Here is a 22,742-nt window from a genome sequence, read left to right on the forward strand (position 1 = left end):
TTTTAGACAGGTTGGATTTATTGCAAGGCCTTGTGACTGTTTAATTAACTTGAACATTGAAGAGGAAAAATTATAGGTTGCTGACACGTTTTACTCGGGCAGTGGACTAGCAGGTCTAACTAGTGGCTGAACGTCACCCAGCCACTCCTGTTGAAAAAGTTCAGATGGGTTCAGATTTTTTTTAAAGCAAGACCTTTGAATGAATTGTGCATAATAATGGATTGAAAGCCTCCTGCAGGTTTTACAGCAGAGTCTGTACGTGTAAACAGTTGACTGGCAGCCCGGGCCTCGCTGTCAAAAGCTCCACGCAAGTTTCCAAAGAGGGAAAAGAAGGACGAGGTGTTAGTGCAGGACGTCTGAGGCCCCTCCCATCATTTATACGTCTTCATGTGCCACAGTCCATCATTAAGGTAATGAACGTTTTCTATTCCGATTCCCTTGTTGATTTTTTCTCTGGGGAAAAAAAACAAGAATAAAGTTTTCATAAGACAGCAACACACGTGCGTTCTTAAAGACTTTAGGACTCACATGCTTTCTGCAGACATCTTCATCACGCCAACACAAAGTGCATGCTGCTTTCCTTCTGCCATGATGGCCTGGAGTCATTTGATAAGGACACAATCAAAGGTTTTAGGGGGAAAAGGAAAAAAAAAAAAACTTAAACACGTGTATGAATGGAAAAAAAGACAATTAAAAAGTTCTGTGTTTTTTGTATCATTTAGTCATTATTTCATTTTGTGTGTTTTTGTTGTTTTGTGTGTTATTTTGTATCATTTAGTAAATTATTCTCATTTTGTGTGTTTGGCCTCATTTTTGCTGTATTTTTGTATATCCATTTGTCATTTTTGTTTCTATCGTATGTATTTTTTTGTAAGTTATTTTGTTTTTGGGATCAATTGGAGCATTTACTGTACTTTTGGGCCGCTAGTCACCCATATCTAGTATAGGTTTTTTTTGTATACAGCAATGGCAGCAATAATCTGCATCTCGAGTACGAGATAGACATTTACCATATGTTGCATTTGAGTCGCACTAGAATCAGTCCTTGGTAGACCTTCCATTAAATAGGTTTAATAAGAATAGGTTTGGCTCAATTTGTTATTTCACTTTTTTATTAACTTTAAGATCAACCATTTTGTCACAGCATCATGAATGAAAGGATACGACCACTGTCTCGGCTGCCGCTGGGTGGAGTTTGGCCCCCGGTGACGTCAGTCCTGGACACATGATGTTGGCTCCACTCAGAACAAATTTAATGGCCCCTTTGTCTACTTGCTGGTGTGGAAGAATGAAAGGATCTATTAAAAAAAAAAAGGAAAAGAATAAATGAAAAAACCCTGTCAGCACAAGGAGGGATTTAACTATTTGTAGTAGGAAATCTGACATTTATGCAGCAGCCTGAGAGTTGGGTAGAACGGTCCTTCTCTCTGTCTGAAAAAAAGCAGCTCTCCATTCACTGTCAGGATCTCAATGTGCTCGTGGCTGGAGGAAGAATTAGAAAAAGATTATTTAATATCAAAAACTGAGGTCGAAAAAAGAGAACGTGGTGCAGGAGTTCTTAGTCGCACCATCTCACAATTTTGACAGGGTCCTTTTTTGGCATTATGTGGTTGAGCTGTGACTCGATGTCTGGAAACTGTTCCAGCAGCTGGTTTTTGATGCCTTTGATCACAGATGTTTTCAACTGGATACAATTTGACACATTTTCCTTCTCGTCAAATCTGAAACCAAAAAAAAATTAAAAAAAACTTGAATTCATTAAAAATTAAACTTTTTGTAATATCCTTCACACACTATATACACTAATCAGCCATACCAACACGATCACAGACAAATACAGAGAATGGGCTAAATTACGAGTGTCAAACTTAAGGCCCGGGGGTCAAATGTCAATTTCTCCACGTTATATCACATGATGACAGTCATTGTAAAGATAAACTTGTTGAACAAACACAAAATTAGACCAATTTTCCACAAATTATTTCACAAAATCTTCCAAAATTGGTCACAAAATCAAGGAAATTTAAGTGAAGATCCTGAAGGGACTGAACTGTCCCTTGTTGTGTAGAATATTGTCGGTGCCTTACATACGTTTTCATAACATTTATTTATGGAAGCGTGAACTAGGGTCAAATAATGTGCTCAAATCTTCCGCCCACTTCAGATAAAACTGGTCCATATTTGGCTCGTGAACTAAAATGAGTTTGACACTCTGCTCTAAATTAAAGTCATCTTCAGATTTGGTTTCACCTGTTTGGAAGTTGTTTGTCTTTCAGTAACTCAACTGTCAGCATTGGATACAATCTTAACAAATGTGCTATAATATTCACACATATTAGACAGTTTATACTTTTTTTTTTTTTCTTTAAACCTAACCGAATTATTTCAAGTCTTAAAAGGAGAAGAATTAATGCAAAATCAAAATCCAAGTAGACTTTGCCACAAAAAAAAAGGTAGAGTGGTACGTGGAAATGTAGGAAAAAGTAAAAAAAAAAATTTATTAATTAAAGTCAGCAAAAGCATGACATTTCTGATTTGAGATGAGGAGATGCCTTTTGTTAAAAAAGCAAAAGTGAAGTGCTTTAAATATGTGGGGTTAACAATAGAACCCATAGGAGGGTAAAAAAAAAAAAAAAAAGAAAAAAGAAAGTGATAGAGGAGTTAGCAGATAAGGAGAATACAAGCTAGATATATATATAATGCAATAGAAGGTCTAGTATTAGCATTCATAAGAACAATAATGAAGCAGATAACTTGCTGTTCGGGAGAAAAGCATCAAAAGTAGAAGCGGATTTCTCACTGTGTCAACACGTCCAAACCACACTGTTCACTTATCTTAAACCGGAACCCAGCAACATAACTCAACGCTAGATATTTGTATTAAAAAACATTTTCTACTTCCCACAAACTGTAAAAAAGCTAACGTGGCTAATGAATTAGCCACCTCACTGCATAACGCTACAAGCAGTTCAAAATACCCTGCGACATACTTTTTGAACATCCTTGCTTATCGCCGTGTTATCTTCGTTCAGAAGTAATAAAGTTGCTCCAAACTGACTTCTATGGATCCGATATGGTGAAGAGTTATTGTAATAACACTGTAAATAGACTAGCAGAGTAATGCTAACTCAGATCCACGCCTGTTCATCTGAGAAGGGCCAACAAACAGTCTGGGATCACGACATTTTACGACACATGCTCACGCTATACGGCAGTTACGAGTCTCACTTCCGTTTTAAATGTTTGAATCGCAGATTATGTCCTAGAAATATATCTTTATATATTTATGGTTTGAATGTGAATGCTTGAGCATGGTTACCAATCTTAAAAAAAAACTTTATTTTATTTGAATGCGTACCATATAAACGTACCGAAACAATATCAAAATACGTTCTTCAAATTATAATAATTTAATCTTGCACAGACAATGTAATAATTTATTTACATGATTATATGTATTGTTTATTGACGAAAATAAATACATTTTAAAAAGCGAGCGTTTTGAACATTTGGAGATTTATTAGCATGTTTTTTTTTTTTTTTTTAGTTGAATTAAATCAATAATATAATATTTGCTGGTTCGGGATCGGGAGTGTGAAAAAAATAATAATCCAAACAAACACATTGACCATGGTTTATATGTATAAAATGAAATAAATAATAAATAAAATGAAGGCATCCACCGCCATAGTTTTTCCAACCCATTGACTCTCTGGCGCCATCTAGCGGTTATATTAGTTGCAGCAGCGCGGTAGAAAAAAAAAAAAAACAGGCTAAACTACGCTGGTACAAAGTACTTCCGGTGGGGTCACGGAGCACTTTCCACAAGTGTCTTGTGTTTTTGTGTCTACAGGCAATTATTTTGCATCAATGCTAGTCTGTCCGTCCTGTATCTTCAGCACTAATGTTTATATTTGTCTGATACGGAGGTGAAGCTCCGCTGCTGTGATTTAACGACTTGCTGCTGAGAGCCGAGAGGAAAAAAGAGGAAGCAGTATCCAACCATCTTTCTTCATCTGCCAGCAATAACAAGAAAGAGCCAGCCTCGGTCCAGGTGGTGTCTTGTAGTTAGACGTTCATATCGTCACTTCTGTCCCTGGTAGTGGACTTGGCTCAAAGCTGACTAAGCACACGGAGTCGGAGCTCTTCCCCTGGAAGTTTGGGATCACCACGCTGGCTGTGAGAGAATAGTGTTCCCGTTTTTTTCATGTTTCCAACAGGTTTATCTTCCCCTAACCCCCCACCACCGCCAGCCCAGGAGACCACTGATGTCAAAACCGACAGCGGCAACATCACATCTCCGAAGAAGCGGAAAATAAACGGATCCGAGAGGGAAGACAGCGCTGAGACCATCTCCGCTTCGCCCCCAAAGACCCTGAACCCCGGGTCCCCGTCCGCGTCCTGCGCCACCAGCCCGATACACATACACAAGAAGTTACGGTTCGAGGATTCTCTGGATTTCATCGGACTGGACGTTAAAATGGCAGAGGAGGCCACTGCTGCTGCTGCTGCTGCTGCTTCGTGCTCCAATAACAAAAGCAAAGCCATGTTCCTACCCGGCGGTGTGGGCCACCACGCTAACGGACTGACCAAGACCCCTGGATCCGGAACCTTCTCCAACAGCAAACCCGGGGCTGCTAAGAAACTAGTCATCAAGAACTTCAGAGGTACCTGAGACACATAGTCCATCCATCCATTTCAACCACACACCTATGGTCATCCAGTACAGTACACTGGTCCTCAACCAGTTTAGTTTGTGCACCCCCTTGTTTCTGATCAATTATGTTTTTATATGTCAGCAGGCTTGTTTTAAACCCTCTCCTGGGAATATTACAACCCTAATTTAGGATTAAAGGCAATTATTAATGTAATTATGACACTTTAAATGTAAGACGTGCCCATTTGATTAGTTTTTAAATAGTTAATGTGTCTAGAACACACACACACACACACACCCCCCCCAAAAGTGTTTTCCTTAGGCAGTGGCTATCAGTACGTAATTCTTGTCAATTGACCAGCAGTCTATCTGGACGCATCACCCCTCATTGGCCAGTTTAGGTCACGTGATAGATGCACCACGTGACTTAAAGTTCCGTCAGTTTTATTTAACTAATATTTAATTTTAGCTACCCTGTTAACCTTTTATTTTAGCCCTAATCCCAACCCAGGAAATACCCTAAAATGTTATTTTTTTTTTAGTATATGTATTTTTAAAGGTTGGATTTGCAGTGTTAAATATGCTAAAATGAAAAAAATATATATGTCAAAAGTGGGAGTCAAAATCCAGGGCAGCGGAAGGAAGAATCCTTAAGTCAGGCCCATTGGATCACTAGGGCACATTACGCTTATGTAGATAAGGTCCGGCAACGTCATCTTTCGTACGGATAGCCGGTATATAGATAGGCACATTTATTAACAAACAGCTGCACAATATGTGCCACTTTTGACTTTTTTTTTTCTTATAAGGGACAGCACGTGTGAGTGAGTTCTGTAGTGTGGCTTGTTTAGGGAAAGTCTGGGTTAGGATGCACTCAATAATCCATCTAACTGTGCTTTTCACACTGTTCTGAGAAGTAGTGAAAGCAGCGACTTCTAAAATAAGTATTTTAATTAAAAAATACTAAAAAAAGAAATATATATATATACATTATAGGCAATATAGAAATCTTTATATATCTTGAATCTTGTTATATTGTACAGCCCTACTGATGAGGTGGAAAATGTGTCTGGTACACACATACCAAATGTTTTCTTGAAACCCCAGTAATGTGTTGACATATTTCCCATATCTGATATCATACTGTGATTAATCCTAAACCATATATTACACATGATATAATCAATCTGAAGTGAACTCTGTTACATGGGTTAAAGAAACCTGTCAAAAACGGGCCGACTTTCACTATGAACCAGTTCTAGACCTCTGAAGTCATTGATCAACAAGTGAAGAATTGTATTTATTTAGTCAAATCCTTAGAATATTTAAAATATACTACATTTTAACATTCATTGATGAAATCTGGAGGAGGATTGAGTTTATGGATTTTATTTGATTCATCAAGCAGTGTGATTGGAAGTAATGTCTAGAACAGCGATTCTCAACTGGTGGGTTGGGACCCAAAAGTGGGTCACGGACCTATACTGGGTTGGTCGCGGACAGCTGGTCAAAAATAATTAATAGCCTACCTAATGTCTCTCATGTTGGACTTGTCTTTTATTTTGAAAGAAACTTTTATGTTGCGCATAAAAATATATAAATGTATGTTTTAAAAAAGATTATTATATACGTGTTTTTCAAGAGCTTTTTTGGAAAAATAAAATTTGGTTGAATTCTAAAAAAAAAAATGGGTCGCGATTTACAGTAATTATCGTGGTGAAAAGTGGGTCCCAGGATGAGACCAGTTGAGAACCCCTGTTCTAGAACATCCTCTGGGTTTTATTAAAGCCACTACCTGGTCAGATTTACCACTGGCCCCTTTTTTTTTTTTTTTTTTTTTTTTACACTTTTAGGTGGGTAATTTAGTATGCATTTGTTAAGTATTTTACTCATTTGTTGTAAAGGCCGTGTTCTAATGCAAAACTTAAGTTTTCTCATCATTTAGTTGAATATTCATTTTCCAACCAAGAAGTCTAAGCGGTCCAAGACGTTTTAAACATCACATGAACTGGATGTGACTCTTGTTGATGTTGTCGTAGTCCATAATTATGCTTTAAAGCAGATATTATTGATAACTCGGTTTTTTATTTAACTGTGAAAATTAAACACCAAAAATCTTGACTAATGTGGAAAAAACAAAATTGTTCAGAAATAATCTCGTTCAGTTTTTTTTGTTATATTTTGGGTTGTTTTTTTCCATGATGGTGATATAGTTCAGATGTTTAATTTTAAAAAGAAGTGTATTTCTTGTATCTCTGAATGTTTTCAGAGCTTTGCCAGGTTGTTGAAAATACAAATTGCTGAAATCACCAAACTTTTTACACCTGTATTGGCTACAGCATCTATAACCTAGACAGGGTTCTAGTTTTTAAATAATTCATATTTAGCTAAGTTAATATATAAATAGATTTTGGAATATTTGTAGGGATTGACAAACTTAAAATGCGTTTAGTTTTCCAATCTAGCAAGATAGGTTTCCTTTTCATTGTTATCTTTATTTTGAAAATTCAGTGAATACATCTGTGTTATTTCTATTCAGCGTACACATTTTGACATTTGGCCTCATCGCACCACGTTGACGTTTGTGTTTCGTTGGCAGAAAAGCCCAAGTTGCCTGAGAACTACACCCAGGAGACGTGGCACAAGCTGAAGGAGGCGGTGGAAGCCATACAGAACAGCACTTCAATCAAGTACAATCTAGAAGAGCTCTATCAGGTACCGACCGGCCCTGAATGGCTGCTGTCTGTGTGATCTGTTGTCATGCCTTTGACTCTGGTTGTTGATCATTTGTTTGCCCTCTCAGGCCGTGGAGAACCTCTGCTCCCATAAGATATCAGCCAAGCTTTACAAACAGCTGAGGTCCGTGTGTGAAGATCACATCAAGGCACAAATCGATCAGTTCAGAGAATATCCTTTATGATGTCGTGATCATTTCCTCCACCAAGGAGGTCATATTTGTTGTTCTGTTAGCAGGATTGTGTGAAAAGTACTTAACCAAAGATGGACCTTACGCCGTTAAAAATTATATTTAATTTGAGGGAATCCAGATCAAATATAAAAAAATCCCTCTCTCATTATTGGAAACATTTTAAATATTCGTATCTCGGTTTGTAATTGACTGATCTTTATGAAATTTGACTCAGTTATGTTGTGTTGGTTCCTCAGTTACCCCTCTTAGTTTCAACCAGATCTGATGTGGATTGTGTATTTCACCCTGATTTTGAGAAGAATAGTGGGTAACAATTAGGGGTGTCCAGAGCCGATATTAACAACCGGATATCGGTCAGATATTAGCCTGAAAATGAATATCGGATTTTATCGGACTGCATCTAAAATCACTGATATAAGCACTCCAATAAAATGTTCTGCTCCAGCACTTCTATCCATAGGTGACTGTGGTTCACACTACAACAAAGTTTTCATTCAATTGTAGAGTACTGTAGATATTATGTTGAAGGTTAAAATGTATGTAACTGATTGGTTAATAATAAATGGGTCAGTTTTTCTCATACCTACTGTTGCTGACTATTGTTCTCTGAGTAACATCACTTGATCAAGTCTTTTCTTAACATTCCACACTACAAAATAAGTAATAAAAGTATGGATGATTCGTGCTGATATTGTATTGGATCAATATTGGCCGATACGTAAGGCTGCAATATTGGTATCGTATCGGAAGTGAAAAAGTTGTATCGGGACATCCCTAGTGCCAATACATTTGGACTTACTGCATTATTATTTATTATTAATGAGGATAGAAATACTGTAGGTGCTTCCAGATCCAGGAAACTGCTAATATCTGGCAAAAATGTTTTTTTTTTTTTTTTTTTGCGCTCTGAGTTCTTTTGTTTCAAAAACTTTGATCAAAAGTCATGTTGTGAAACATGTAATGTACTTTGATTTAAACTTAACTATTTCCTCACGGATGCGCTGGACAGCGTGCTATTCCTCAAGAAGATTGACAAGTGTTGGCAGGATCACTGCAGACAAATGGTACGGTGTGTGATGGTTACATGGTTATTTAATTACTGAGAGCTCTATGCTGTTATGTAGAATGTTAACGTTTGTAGAATATTGTATTGAACTGTAAATCTGTGTTGTTGTGATTTTGTTGTTGTTTTTTTTACAGATAATGATTAGGAGTATATTTTTGTTTTTGGATCGCACCTACGTTTTACAAAATTCAATGCTGCCATCAATCTGGTGAGTGATCAGCGATCATGAGTGGGTTTCATTCTGGTAGGCGGAGGATGGTTTTTCAGTAGATGTTGGAGCTGAAGGGGCTGCTTTGATTTGGTGTGCAGGGACATGGGCCTGGAGCTCTTTAGATTCTACATAATCAGCGATTTGAAGGTCCAGAGCAAAACCATCGACGGGATCCTACTGCTTATTGAGAGGGAGCGGAACGGAGAGGCGATAGACCGCAGTTTGCTGAGGAGTCTGCTGAGCATGCTCTCAGACCTACAGGTAGGACCATCATTGTGCCAGTGCTGCATCAGCTTGGAAATCATTAAAATCCCCCCTGTTTCTGACTTTCAGTGTATTTTTAACACCTGTATTTTTCACTTCTCTAGCATTATATAAAATTTGTATCTGAATATTTTTCCTCAAAATGACGATATATGATAGAAAATCTATGGAAACCTACAATATTGCCTATCTGGATATACATATAATTTTTATAGCTTATTTTGTATTAAAATACTTGTTTTAGGAGTCGCTGCTTTCATGACTTCTCAGAACAGCATGAAAAGCAGTTAAATGGATTACTGAGATTTTTAGAAAAAAATATCAAGATATGAATTTTGGACCATATCAACTCGTCCTATGTCCTACATTACACTCACTGACACAGTTTGAACAAACCCAGTATTGACTTGTCTCTATAATGGCCTCAGTGGCTGGTCTGGATTGGACCATTGCTGCTCACAGCCCTGGTCCTGGTACCTGGTTTTCCTTCCTTGAATTATTTCTTCTTTCTTTTTTTTTTTACACTGTCCACTACACACTGGAATGTCGTCGTCAATAATTTGTCTTCATTAAACTCACTCAAATCTAAAATTGTTCCCAGTTTACCAATTTCTAACATTATCTTTTCTACTAAATCTCAACTATATAAATAATTTTAGTCACCAATCATTCTAATACCAACTGTTTACAAATGTCTGTCTTTTTCAGAGCTTTTCACTTATGGAACAAATTGCCTAGGGACCTGAAAGTCAACTTTACGCATATTCAAAAATGCTTCGAAAACATATTTTGACAAATCTTAATGTATATATCATGTATTTTTTTATTTGTTAGTGTAATGAAACTTTGTCTTGATGTATCTTTTTTTTATGTAATATTTCTGTACATTTTAAACTGTCTTAATTTTTTTCTGTTTTTACATGTACTAGAATCTTGATGAGTTTTTTTTTTTTTTTTTTAAATTATTTGTTTATGGACCCCAGGAAGATTAGCAACCACCACGGTGGAAGCTTATCTAATAAACAGACAAATAATGTCAACATTGTATGGGTTTTTATCGTTCATGGTCTCATGCCAGGGAATGCATTATTTCTTGCGTTGGTGACAGCAATCAAATTGTGTATATATGTGTGTGTGTGTGTGCGTGTGAGAGGACATATATCACTTCTCGTTGTCTTGTCTTTTGGTCGTTCCCACAGACGTTTGATGACTTGTCAGTTTGTTGTTGATGAATGTAGTGAAGGTGTTTTTCTTCTTTCCTATTAGATTTATCAGGACTCTTTTGAGCAGCGATTTTTGGAGGAAACCAATCGCCTGTACGCTGCAGAGGGACAACGGCTGATGCAGGAGAGAGAGGTGATTTGTAGACCTTGATGCTCTGGACACATTCTGTTTGTCTGCTTTATTTTTCTCAGCAAGATCATTGTGTTTTACCCAATGAAGGACGCTGAAGGAAATCAATTCTTTTAACGACAGTAGTTTCTCTTAGTTTTCTTGAAATTGAACATTTGATGTTTTCGGGTTCTGGTTTGTGGTCACTTGTAGTTTCTTATTTTCGGAGCTTTTTAGAATAATTTGTTTGTTTTACACGATAAAACCCAGAGCTCACAAGCAATACAGCATTTTTTTTCTTGATTTCGTCTGGCATTCGCTATCCAATTTCTTCAGGTTCTGAGCTTTACAACGCTGTGTAAAACATTCTGATTGGTCAAAGCATTGCTGAATTAGACCCATGCGTAACGCCATCAAAGAGTGGAACAAAAAATGGCATTATGCATGGCACAGCACAAACTTGGATAAAAATGTATATGTTTATTTTTAGCAGTAAAAATAAGATAATAAATAAATTGGAACCAATTTGAGTGACATATTACAGTTACACACTAGTTCTTAAACTAGTGGAAAAATTTGGCACAGTTGTGGTAAAATAGGCTTTTTTATACAAAACCCTATTGTTTATTATTATCACCAAACTTGCTTCAGTTGATGTCCATACATTTGTTCAATTATTTCTGTTTTTGTAGCCTTCCCTATTGAGAATTGGCTTTATATTTGATGTAAATCTTTGTTGGTTTTTTTTTTAGGCAGACTACAGATTTCTGTATTTAAAACATTATTTACTGTCACTCGGTATCATATATTTTCCAAAATTTCACCACTAAGGGTCCTACTTCAATCAGAAACAAATTTGCCATTGTAGGTCATGGAGAAGCTTTGAAAACCATTATTTATTATAGGTATGTGATTTTTGGAGAAGAATCAAACGCAAACATTCTACCCCTTTTACACACGCGGACCCTTAAAACGCTTCTTTATTCATGTGATTTTATATACTAATTTATCAATAATGAATTCATGTCTCATCAAAATGACAATGTTTCTCTGTGTTTTCAGGTACCAGAGTATCTCCATCACGTCAACAAACGCTTGGAGGAGGAGGCGGACAGAGTCATCACATATCTTGACCAGAGCACACAGTGAGTGTCCAACCCGAGCGCTCACTTTTTCCACCTGAATGCAACCACAGACTCACGCTGTGTTTCTTCTCTCAGCAAACCTCTCATTGCTACCGTAGAGAAGCAGCTGCTAGGAGAACATCTCACCACGACTCTGCAGAAAGGTGCCCTGCAATGAATATTTTTCTCTTTATTTTGTATTCTGTTATTTTAAGATTTGTTTTGCATTTTCTTTAGATTGTTAAAATAATTGTATTGCTGCGTAATGACAATTTTTACACAATTCAGACAAATGCGTTGGCCTTATTTTTAGCTGTATTTGTAGTTCAACTGATGCATCAGTCCCACTGAACTCCTTACATCGAAGTAGATACATCACAGCACTAAAGCAGAATGGATCTAATCCCATGTTGCCAAATGTTGTAAAGATGAAAAGGTATGGAATCAGAACAGTATCATAATGAATGAACTCTTGCAGGGTTTTTCACAAATGCACACAATCTGTTTTTCCCAAATGCATACACAGTGGTTCAGAAATATATATTTGTTTCGCAGCTGTATTTCAAATTCACAAATGCACACGATCTGTTTTGCAAATATATATTTTATGCAAACTTGTAATGTAAATTCTGAAATGCACACGCTCTACTTCACAAACATTATTTTGAGGCACACATGTAATATAAATCCACAGATGATGCAAATTGCTGAATGTGCATTTACAAACTGCTTCTGTGCTGTGAAACCTCTGTTTATTTGTGAGAGAAATCTCTGCGGTGAATTTTGAGACTGCCCTGACGTCAATGAACGTCACCATTGGCTGATAAAAGTGATTGACAGATTCATCAGCCAATCATATGGCTTCTTACATTTTCTCTCACACTCTTGTTTGAACACTGCATATAAGCACACATATCAGTAGCTCTGCAATTGGTTTAAAAGTGTGGAGAAAATGTAAGAAGCCATATGATTGGCATGCAACTGCGAAACAAATATATATTTTTGAACCAGATTGTGTGCATTTGCATAACAGATCGAGTGCATTTGTGAAAAACCCTGCAAGAGTTCATTCATTATGATACTGTTCTGATTCCATAAAAAGGTGCTAGATGGCACTACATAACGTAATTTCTCAAATTTGCGTAGACGTCATGATGCAAAATTCATATTTACGTCAGTTTTCACCCCTTTACTTAGTTTGATTTCATTTAAATAATGTCCAATAAAGTTCACTGTTTTTACTTCAGAAACAACAACAAAAAGAATCACTTAATCAAATTGGAGCGCTACGACAGCGTGTTAAGACCACATTAAAATAAAAAAAATTTGAGCACTACAAGATTAAATTTGTAATATTTTGAAAATAGTCATGATTTTATTAGATTAGAGTCATAATATTTGGAGAATAAAGTCATAATTTTATGATCAGAATAAAGCCATATCTTAAAAAAAACTCAGCCCTTAAGTCGACCACTTCCAGCCAGTTCCTCCTCCACTAAAGGGGCCATTTGCTCCAAATCAGTCTGGTTATTTTGTCGATACAAATGCAAAGTGGCTTTAAAGTCTTTTAACTGATAACAGTGTGGTGATGATGGGCCAAAAGTCTCAGTATTTCACCATGTGTGAAACCTAAAGACAAGTATAATCTCACTAAATGCTCCATAACGCACGAGTGATTGCAACACAGACAAGATCCTGTTTTCATTTAAATTTTACTCTCATAAAATTACAACTTTATTCTCAAAATATTATGACTTTAATCTCATAAAATTACAATTGTGTTTAGATACAACTTTATTATTCTCAAAATATGACAACTTTTATCTTGTAGTGCCCAGATTTTTTATTTTAATTTTACTATGGCCCTATTATGCCGTCGTAGAGCGCAAACTTCTTTTTTTTCTTCTTTTTTTTTCAAACTTGGCTACAAGTTTTATGTGGATTAGTGATATCCATCTTATTCCTGAAGAAAGGACCACTGCCGAGCAAAACCAAACGGCTGACGGACTGTGTTACTGTGTCTAACTTGCAGGCCTGACTCATCTGCTGGATGAAAACCGAATTCAGGATCTGTCTCTCCTCTATCAGCTGTTCAGTCGAGTGCGAGGGGGCGTCCAGGCCCTCCTGCAGCACTGGATAGAGTACATAAAGGTACCACAGCACTCTTGATGAGGTGAAGATCTTGTGATTTGTTTCCCATGTGACACTGTCTTTGTTAAATGTGTTTTTGAAAAACCATCCAGGCTTTTGGAAGCACAATCGTAATCAATCCAGAAAAAGACAAAACGATGGTGCAGGAGCTGCTGGATTTTAAAGATAAAGTGGACCACATCATCGACGTGTGCTTCGTTAAAAACGAGAAGTTTGTGAACGCCATGAAAGAAGCTTTCGAAACGTTTATCAACAAACGGCCAAACAAGCCAGCAGAGCTCATTGGTTAGTGATGAAAACATTTGTTTCATTCACAGATGTGACGCGGTCATTCCATGCTCTGGTTCTCTCTCCTTTTTTTTTAGCAAAACACGTGGATTCCAAACTCAGAGCAGGAAACAAGGAGGCAACAGATGAAGAGCTGGAGAAGATGCTGGATAAGATCATGATTATCTTCAGATTCATCTATGGTATTATTATTATTGGCTTCATGTCAACTCTTCCTGTCTTTGTGGTAGTGGTTATAACAATCCGAGTTGGGGTCAGTTATGATTGTAATCACATAATTGATAATTAATTACAATTGTGACATAATTATAATGGTAATCGTTGCTGAAAAAAAATCTCTTGCTTTTGTAATCGTGATTGAATTGTAATTGAGTTCAGATAACTGACTTTGTAATTGGCATGACAATTCTATAAAAACTGTCACTTACAATTTAATTAAATGTAAAACTGCAGAACCATGTTACAGTTCTATGGCTTACACATAGGTCTATGTAGGTAACAATTATTAAAATATGTTTCATAACAAGTTTACCTCTCAGTTCTCTTGTCGGTCGTTTTAGTATTTCAAAATGTAAATCGAGGGGTATACAGACACAAAAAAGACTCTGACGCCCACACCAAAAATATCAATGCCAATATTTTCATGGATAAGGAAGCCGAACAAGGTCAGAAAGAGATTAAAAACAAACTGGGTGATGGGTAATATTTTTTTCTGTGTTTTATGGATGATTTAAGCCAAGGAATGGTCAAAACTGACACGTTATCAAAGAGATGCTAACAGAAAGCTAACACAAGAGGATGGTTACGTTTTATGAGCTTAACATTTGTGATACATCTTAATAATTGAGAATATAATTGTAATTGATTTCAGTGGTAAAATGATTGTAATTAGAAAAAATGCTGGTCAACGTAATTGTAATTGTGTTCGATGGATAATTGAAGATGTAATTGTAATTGACCCCAATCTTTAACAACACTGTATTTTTTTTTAGGTAAAGATGTGTTCGAGGCCTTCTACAAAAAGGATCTGGCCAAAAGGTTACTAGTTGGAAAAAGTGCCTCTGTGGATGCTGAGAAGTCAATGTTGTCAAAGCTTAAACACGGTCAGTTCATTTCACTAATCTGAAGGAGAAATACACGATTCCACCTGAATCTGACTATTTCTACGTGTTGGCGCTTTCACAGAATGTGGAGCAGCGTTTACGAGCAAACTGGAGGGAATGTTTAAAGACATGGAGCTTTCCAAAGACATCATGGTGCAGTTCAAACAGGTGAGGACAACAGTACAGGTCAACTGCATCACATGTTGATCCTTGGAGAACACGGCTACACAGTTGCCATGCAGGTTTGGTAGTGTTGTTTACTGCGTCACACGGTCACTGAAGCCCAGCTTAATGTCAATAAGACTTGCACATTGCCATGGTTTGACAATGCGTGAAATCATGAAAAGGGTGAGAAAAAAATAACTATAAAAACCAGAAACAGAAATCATTAAATTACGTACTTTAAAAGTATTTCTATTCCTAAACATTTGTATTGGACTGTTGGTATTTTAAAAATAACTATAGGTCATTCCATGTCATTTCAACACATTTACAGGACATCGCACACACTCCCTACTAGCATAAAGAAAAATTGTTTCATATACCAAGAAAGAGTCATCTTTATACTATAAATTAAAACAAGGCACCCACATGCAGTTATGGGCTGATGAAACTGGTTAGAAAATAAGTATTTTTTTAGATTTCAAAAGACTGTCATCCAAGAACCAATGCATATATCTGACTAATAATTAGAGATGCTAACAGTCTATGTACATAGGTCAAAGCTGATCAAATTACAGGGAGCTGAGAGATATGCAAAGTTGTTTACTGAAGGCCCAAACATGTAAGAACCACAACTTTTTCCCAATTTCGAGGAGCTGGCATGTCCACCCAATAGGATGTATAGCAGATATTTTGGTATATTCTGAGGAGGTGGAGTTGTATTACTATACATAGTTTCAGTTTCCTATGTGATGTAGTTCCTGAGATATTGGAAACTGCAAATGGAAGAAAAATAAGGACGAGCAAAAATCATCAAATGCCCCCTCACTAAATTGGCCATATCTCAGAAAGTATTAATGCGATCAAACTAAAAATGTACAATGTTCCTATTGAATAATCACAGAACAATTGATAAAAAATTCTGAATTTTTTTAGACTGCAGTGTGTCGGCCATTTGTGAAATGACATGGAATGACCCTATAACTAATAATGTTTGAGCACAGAAATTCTGAGCTTTGTAAGTGTGAACTTGTAAAACAACATAAAGTAAATTTTAATGTTTAAAGACTGGATGGAAAAACTAAAAATAATTGAATGATTGATTGATTGAAATTTAACTAACAAAATATTTTAAGAATATAATATTTTTCAAATGAAGGCTGATGCATAACCTGTCTTTTTGATAACTACAGTACATGCAGTGCCAAAATATCCCCGGCAACATTGAGCTGACAGTCAACATCCTCACCATGGGCTACTGGCCCACCTACGTACCCATGGAGGTGCATCTTCCTCCTGAGGTCAGTCCTGAGAAAACAAGGTTTTTTGTTATTTTTTTATTACTCTGACCAGCAGTACAATAACACTTCAAACTTTTATACCGTTTTTTTCCCCAAGATGGTCCGACTACAGGAGATATTCAAGACTTTTTACCTTGGCAAACACAGCGGGAGGAAACTGCAGTGGCAGTCAACATTAGGTCATTGTGTACTAAAAGCTGAATTTAAGGAGGTTTGGAGCATTTGTCTGCCTGATCTGATTCTTCTTTGAATAGAAAAGTCTGAAGATGATTTGTCGATTATTTTATTTATTTATTTTTTCTTCAAAAGGGTAAGAAGGAGCTTCAAGTGTCCCTTTTCCAAACTCTTGTGCTGCTGATGTTTAATGAAGGGGAGGAGTTCTCCCTCGAGGAGATCAAAGTGGCAACAGGAATAGGTTTGTATTATTCCAAATGTGCTTCCATGGAGAAACCATGCTGTGTATTTAAGGTGCGCATTTGCATGTCATGGTGCGATATATCCTGATAAATCTCAATACTAAACAATACGATATATATTGCGATACCAATAATGACAAATTTCACCTTTACAAGTACAAAATGGTAAGAAATACAGTTTATTTCATTTTCTTTCAACTTGACCTTATTTAAATGAGCGTTTTGTACGTGTTATGTTGAACATGAAGGGGGAACATGAGTACGGAAGTGAAAATAAAAATGTGAAGCAGCAGAATTGGAGGTGTTAGTAGAGGAAATTAATTTAAAAAATGGATGAATTACAGCAGATAGATAAATATTTTTCATTCATCCTGTAGTGGAGAAATGTGCGTGGATGTGTCTGTGAGTGACGGATGGGTGCATGTGCGGGACTGATCCACGGAGGAGAGATGGATGCACGTCCTTGTTTTCTGTCTTTCTCACACACATACACACAACTAGAGCCTTTTTTTTCATCTCCGCTGTGTTTTCTGTCCACATTTACTGCAGCGATGATCTCTGCAGGTGTTTGCACCTGCTTTTCAGTTGTACTATTTTCTGGTACTAAAACTATCACCGCAAACAGTTCCAGATTTCATGAATCACATTGCTCCCCCTGCATAAATTTATTTGCATTTCCTCCTCCCATATTTTTCCTCCCCCTGGGAGATCCGCCTACTATGCATATTCATTAGGGGGAAACGCGCTTAATGGATTGAGGCGCTTTGGGAAGCGCAGGGGCGGCACACTCCTGATTCCCTGGGCTTTGTACTCCTTATTAGCGCATGGAGTGACGTTTGCACACGTTTTATTACCACTAAACCTTTAGCGATACCTCCTCTCAGTGTATGTGTTTTATCCACAGAGGACAGTGAGCTACGGAGAACGCTGCAGTCACTCGCATGTGGCAAAGCTCGCGTCCTCTCCAAAACCCCAAAGAGCAAAGACGTGGAGGACGGAGACAAGTTCTCCTGCAACGACGACTTCAAACACAAGCTGTTCAGGATCAAGATCAACCAGATCCAGATGAAAGAAACTGTAAGATCAGTATTTCAGCAACACATCACTGATCACAGAAACTTCAACGTGTCAAGGGGTGCGTTAATATGTTTCAGGTGGAGGAGCAAGCCAGCACCACGGAAAGAGTGTTTCAGGATCGCCAATACCAGATCGATGCTGCCATCGTGCGGATCATGAAAATGAGGAAGGCTCTGAGCCATAATCTCCTTATGTCTGAGGTTTACAACCAGCTCAAGTTCCCCGTCAAGGTGTGAAGCCCTGCTCTATTTATGGTTTTTGTTACACAGCAGAGGCAGGTTTTTATCATATTGAATAGTTTTTATCATATTTAATACAGTTATGTCATATTGAATAGTTTTTTTTTTTATCATATTTAATAGTTTTTATCATATTTAATACAGTCCCTACTTTTATGATTGAAAAATTGTACTATTTATAGTATTTTTCTGTGTAAATTAATGATATGGAACTAACATCACAGCTGGCAAACCCTTCAAATGTGTTTTTTTTTTTATTTTTATTGGACATTTACTGATTCTGTGAATAAGGTTTTTTCTTTTGTTTTTATCCCCCGTGTTTGCTTGGAGTAGTATTCAGTTAAATCTTTCCAGAGGTAACATTTACATATAGGGCTGCTCGTGGCTGGTACAGATGTGTTTCCTAATCCTTTTAAGTCATTTTTTTCAAAAACCAAAGTAGAATCAGTTGAATTGATTTCAGGAAGGACATGATGAGGACTCAAACAAATTTAGGTAACATCAACTCAAGATGAGTGCTCGCAAAGTTGGTACAGATTGTAATTTTGAGTCGAACTGAAAATATGGGAATTTAAAGATGTGTCCGATAAATCCATAGTGTAGGCCTCGTAGATCAATAAATAGAATATCAATTGCTCGAGGCAAGAAAAAAATGTTAACTGTTGAAATTACTGCTCGAAATTTTATTTCGATCTCCACTGTAAAGACTGTTTATTGATATTGTCGGAAAAGTTTCCCGCATTACATTGTGGGATGAGGAGTCTCGTAGATGGATGCATTGGAAGTGTTTTTAATTTATTCTTACTGTAATTTTTTTTTTTTGTGTGTGTTGTACAAAAAACTCTGCCAAAGTGACTTCAACATATAGTCATTGTTTTTGTTGACTGAAAATAAAGTCTAAACAATGGCGGGTGTTAATTGTGGGGCTTACACCGAATTATCCAAATCTGGACAAAATTCAACATCTCGCAGGGTGAGGTAGAGCTGCACGATTATGGCCAAAGTGATAATCTCGATTATTTTTGAGCAATATTGTAATAATGATTGTAATCACAATTATTTATCAAATTTGGTTAAAAAAACTGTTTTAATTACACTACTTTGTGTACAGTTTACAGTGCACAATGAAGCTTTAAATAAGTTATGATTAAAACATTTTTTTTTAACAAATTAATCCAAGAATTTAAAATGTACCAAAGGCTAACTAGATGAATACACTATTACAGAGTGCAGACGATCAGGTTTATTTAGTCATTTCCCCCTGGGATTATGAAAGGATTTCTGATTCTGATGGCAACCAAGATCGTGATTGCGATTAAAATTCAATGAGTTGTGCAGCTCTAGGGTGAGGTGATATCACTGGGAATACCGGGACCAAACTAAAACAGAAATGGTATCAAGCCAATCACTGTCCTCCCCTGTTCGACAAAGAAAAACAAGAAAGCACAGTTAGAATGAAGGAAAAACACTTCTACGCATCCGTCTATGGGACTGCACATCCCACAATGCAATGCAAGAAACTTTTCCAACAACGTCAGTAAGAGAGCTTTTACAGTGGCGATCGAAACAAATTTTCGAGCTGTAATTTCAACCTTTTACAACTTTTTTCAAGCAAATGATCTTCGGATTATTGACTGGTTTTATGATTCATATACAGTATATATATTTTTTTTAAAAGCACCTCCTGCAGCTTTGATACAACTCATTGCGTAATATATCGTCTTTTTATTATTGTTTTATTTCCCATGAATCACTTGACACGTTGGTCAATAAAGGGCTTGTCTCTGCTCTCGTCTCTTCCAGCCTGCTGACTTGAAAAAGAGGATAGAGTCTCTCATCGACAGGGACTATATGGAGCGTGACAAGGAAAACTCCAACCAGTACAACTACGTGGCCTAGAGAGCAGACCCAGGTCCTGTTCAGATCTGTAAATCTGTTCCGAGTAGTCGAACTCTAAACTTTTTTTGCTCCAGTGGATGTAAACCATTATATCATCGACAAACGGCTCCTGCGTCACCACCACAGGGGGGGTTGGGGGTTTCTGTCAGGGGTTTCATCACCTAGTGGACTGCATGCCCATCCAAAAGAGAACACAATCCATGTTTCTCAGTGCCTCTGAGAGAGCCAGGACTAAGCAGAAAAACGCAGATATATGTTCAGTTTTTTTTTTAAGGGGAGGGGAAAATATTTATTTTTAGACTTGAGTTCTACTTGGTCATTCATTTGAACCAACTCACACTTTGTCATTAAGACTTTGTCTTTTTGTTTATCCCAATCCAAACCATGACAACGATCAAAATGTACCACCTGTTGGAAAGAAAACAACAAACATTAAACTGATGGGTTTTGTTTTTTGCTTTTTCTGGTTTGTGTCAATTTTGGCGAACAAACTTTGTGAGGAGAATTTTTAGTCACGGTGTGACCCTGAAGCAAAGATTGACCTTTTTTTTTTTTTTTTTTTTTTTTTTAAAGGCCAACTGTATGACAAACAAAAGGGTTTGTGCCAAAAAACGGAGCACTTATCTCTTTCTACGGAAGCGAATAAAGCTGCTGACATATTTCATCAGCACAAGTCCATACAGGTTTATCCTTGGTTGGTTTGGTACTGTACATGCACAGAGAGATTAACAAAAAAAAAAAAGGCGTAACAGCCGAGCGACAACAGTCAGCTCTTCTAACACAAGAAAAACTACTTTTTTTTAATATTAAGGTAAACATGAAAGGCTGTTCGCTTGTTTAGAGAAAAGAGGTTTTTGAGGGTTACGTTCATTTAAACACATACAAATAAGATTTTTTTTTTTAAATCTCACACCTTCAGTGTTCCTTTCACCAATGCTTCAGTTTCTTTGCCAGTGTTTTCACTTTGTACATCCAAATCCAGAGTAAATAAAGAGAAATAATTGTTATTATTGTCCATTTTGTAGCATTAATTTTCTTGGTTCCTGGTATTAACTCTCACACTCATGTCTTTAGTTTGTTTTATTATTTTTATTTTCCACATTGCAACTCAGAACATCCCTCTGTGTACTCTTCATTGTAACTTCTTAGGAATATGTTTGGATTGCCTTTCAATCTAATTTCTTGTTTACAAACCAAAACCCATCTCTGTACTTGTATGAGGAACTCATGCAGGTGATTTTTAAATAGTTCCCCTATACTTTGGGGAAACAGTATCATATCCTTTTATTTTTCCATTTCCACAAATGAAATAAAGATTTCACAAAATTTGAAAAGTGGAATTAAGTGAATCTTTAATCTTTCAAATAGCATTGTGACAGTTCAAATGCCTTCAAGATTTTTTAACAACTCTCCCAAAAAGGAAACCTAAATCTGAATCAATGCTTCAATATATCATATATTGTGCACGGACCTCTTAAGGCATGGAGTCTACTTGGCATCTGACGGTGTGTGTGGGGAATCAGCATTAAGACATTAGCAGCGGATCATGATTGTATTATTACAAACTGTGAAGTTGGACCTCCACTGATTAGACTGTTTTTTGACTATTGAAGGAGGTTTGAGCTTCATTTAATACCTAAATGTCAATGTAATCTTTGGATCATTGCCTTTGTGAATGGCTGCATTATTCTGCTGGAAATCAAGATAAAGGCTATGAAGGTAGATTAGTATCTTTATTATTCGATCAAATATTTTCAATAAAAAAATATATTCATTCAAAGAAATAAGTGTTTGAATGCACTTTTTGAGTGTCAATTATTTGCATTCCAACACTTTTTCTTATTTATTTTATTTTATTGAAATGAGTTATGATTTGATTTAAAATATTTTTTTATTAGGGCCATATTATATGTAGGACACATTTTCTTTATAATTATTTTTATTGAAGCAATAACTTTTTCTTTGATTGAATAATAAAGACACATCTTTCTACATCCATAAAAAGCAACACATTGTTCGGGGAGCACTGTATATTCTGGCATCATCCTATCAGAACCAACACTACCCTGCTTTCCAATTTGAGAAACAGGAGCAATGAAATTTCAAAATAAAGCAATATTACTCGAGCAGACAACAATATGCAACAGTATGCATGAGGAAAATTTACCTATTTATTATTAATCAATGGATTACATACAATTAACCTTAAAAATAAGAACATTCTATGATTGAATTACATAAATAATAAATTACAGAACCCTGAAAAAAAAACCTTAATAAATCTAATAAAAAGTAATTATCGGTGTACCCTTATATTGAAGATTTTTAAATCCAGGCTGAATCCAATACTATAGTTTTATCGGACCAATATAGGATTGGGACACCCTTAAAAAATATATGAACAATAAATAAGTAGAGCTCGATTATAGTGTATGCATGCATTTTTAAGAAATCTATTTAACATTAAAAGAGATAACAGTGTGCTTTGTGAAAAAGAAAAATTGGTGTAACGTGTAAATGGAA

General features: G+C 36.5%; 2 protein-coding genes across 2 annotated transcripts; one reads left to right on the forward strand and one right to left on the reverse strand.

Annotated features, from left to right (window-relative positions):
- On the reverse strand, positions 1-3,191 carry mcts1 (MCTS1 re-initiation and release factor). Its single transcript, XM_028460104.1, has 6 exons — positions 2,991-3,191; positions 1,569-1,721; positions 1,385-1,482; positions 1,165-1,298; positions 529-596; positions 1-453 (listed from the first exon to the last, which is right to left on the reverse strand). The coding sequence occupies exons 1-6, from the start codon at positions 2,999-3,001 to the stop codon at positions 372-374; spliced, it is 546 nt and encodes a 181-aa protein (XP_028315905.1). The 5' UTR covers positions 3,002-3,191; the 3' UTR covers positions 1-371.
- A 578-nt stretch (positions 3,192-3,769) lies between these two features.
- On the forward strand, positions 3,770-21,037 carry cul4b (cullin 4B). Its single transcript, XM_028460127.1, has 20 exons — positions 3,770-4,667; positions 7,257-7,372; positions 7,461-7,564; positions 8,581-8,650; positions 8,787-8,860; positions 8,962-9,124; positions 10,394-10,483; positions 11,522-11,604; positions 11,680-11,747; positions 13,616-13,734; positions 13,827-14,019; positions 14,100-14,204; positions 15,015-15,125; positions 15,208-15,293; positions 16,481-16,588; positions 16,686-16,799; positions 16,898-17,003; positions 17,909-18,081; positions 18,159-18,311; positions 20,124-21,037. The coding sequence occupies exons 1-20, from the start codon at positions 4,208-4,210 to the stop codon at positions 20,217-20,219; spliced, it is 2,592 nt and encodes an 863-aa protein (XP_028315928.1). The 5' UTR covers positions 3,770-4,207; the 3' UTR covers positions 20,220-21,037.
- The last annotated feature ends 1,705 nt before the right edge of the window (positions 21,038-22,742 follow it).

The sequence above is a fragment of the Gouania willdenowi genome, chromosome 10 (genome assembly GCF_900634775.1).
Source record: "Gouania willdenowi chromosome 10, fGouWil2.1, whole genome shotgun sequence".
NCBI lineage: Eukaryota > Metazoa > Chordata > Actinopteri > Blenniiformes > Gobiesocidae > Gouania > Gouania willdenowi.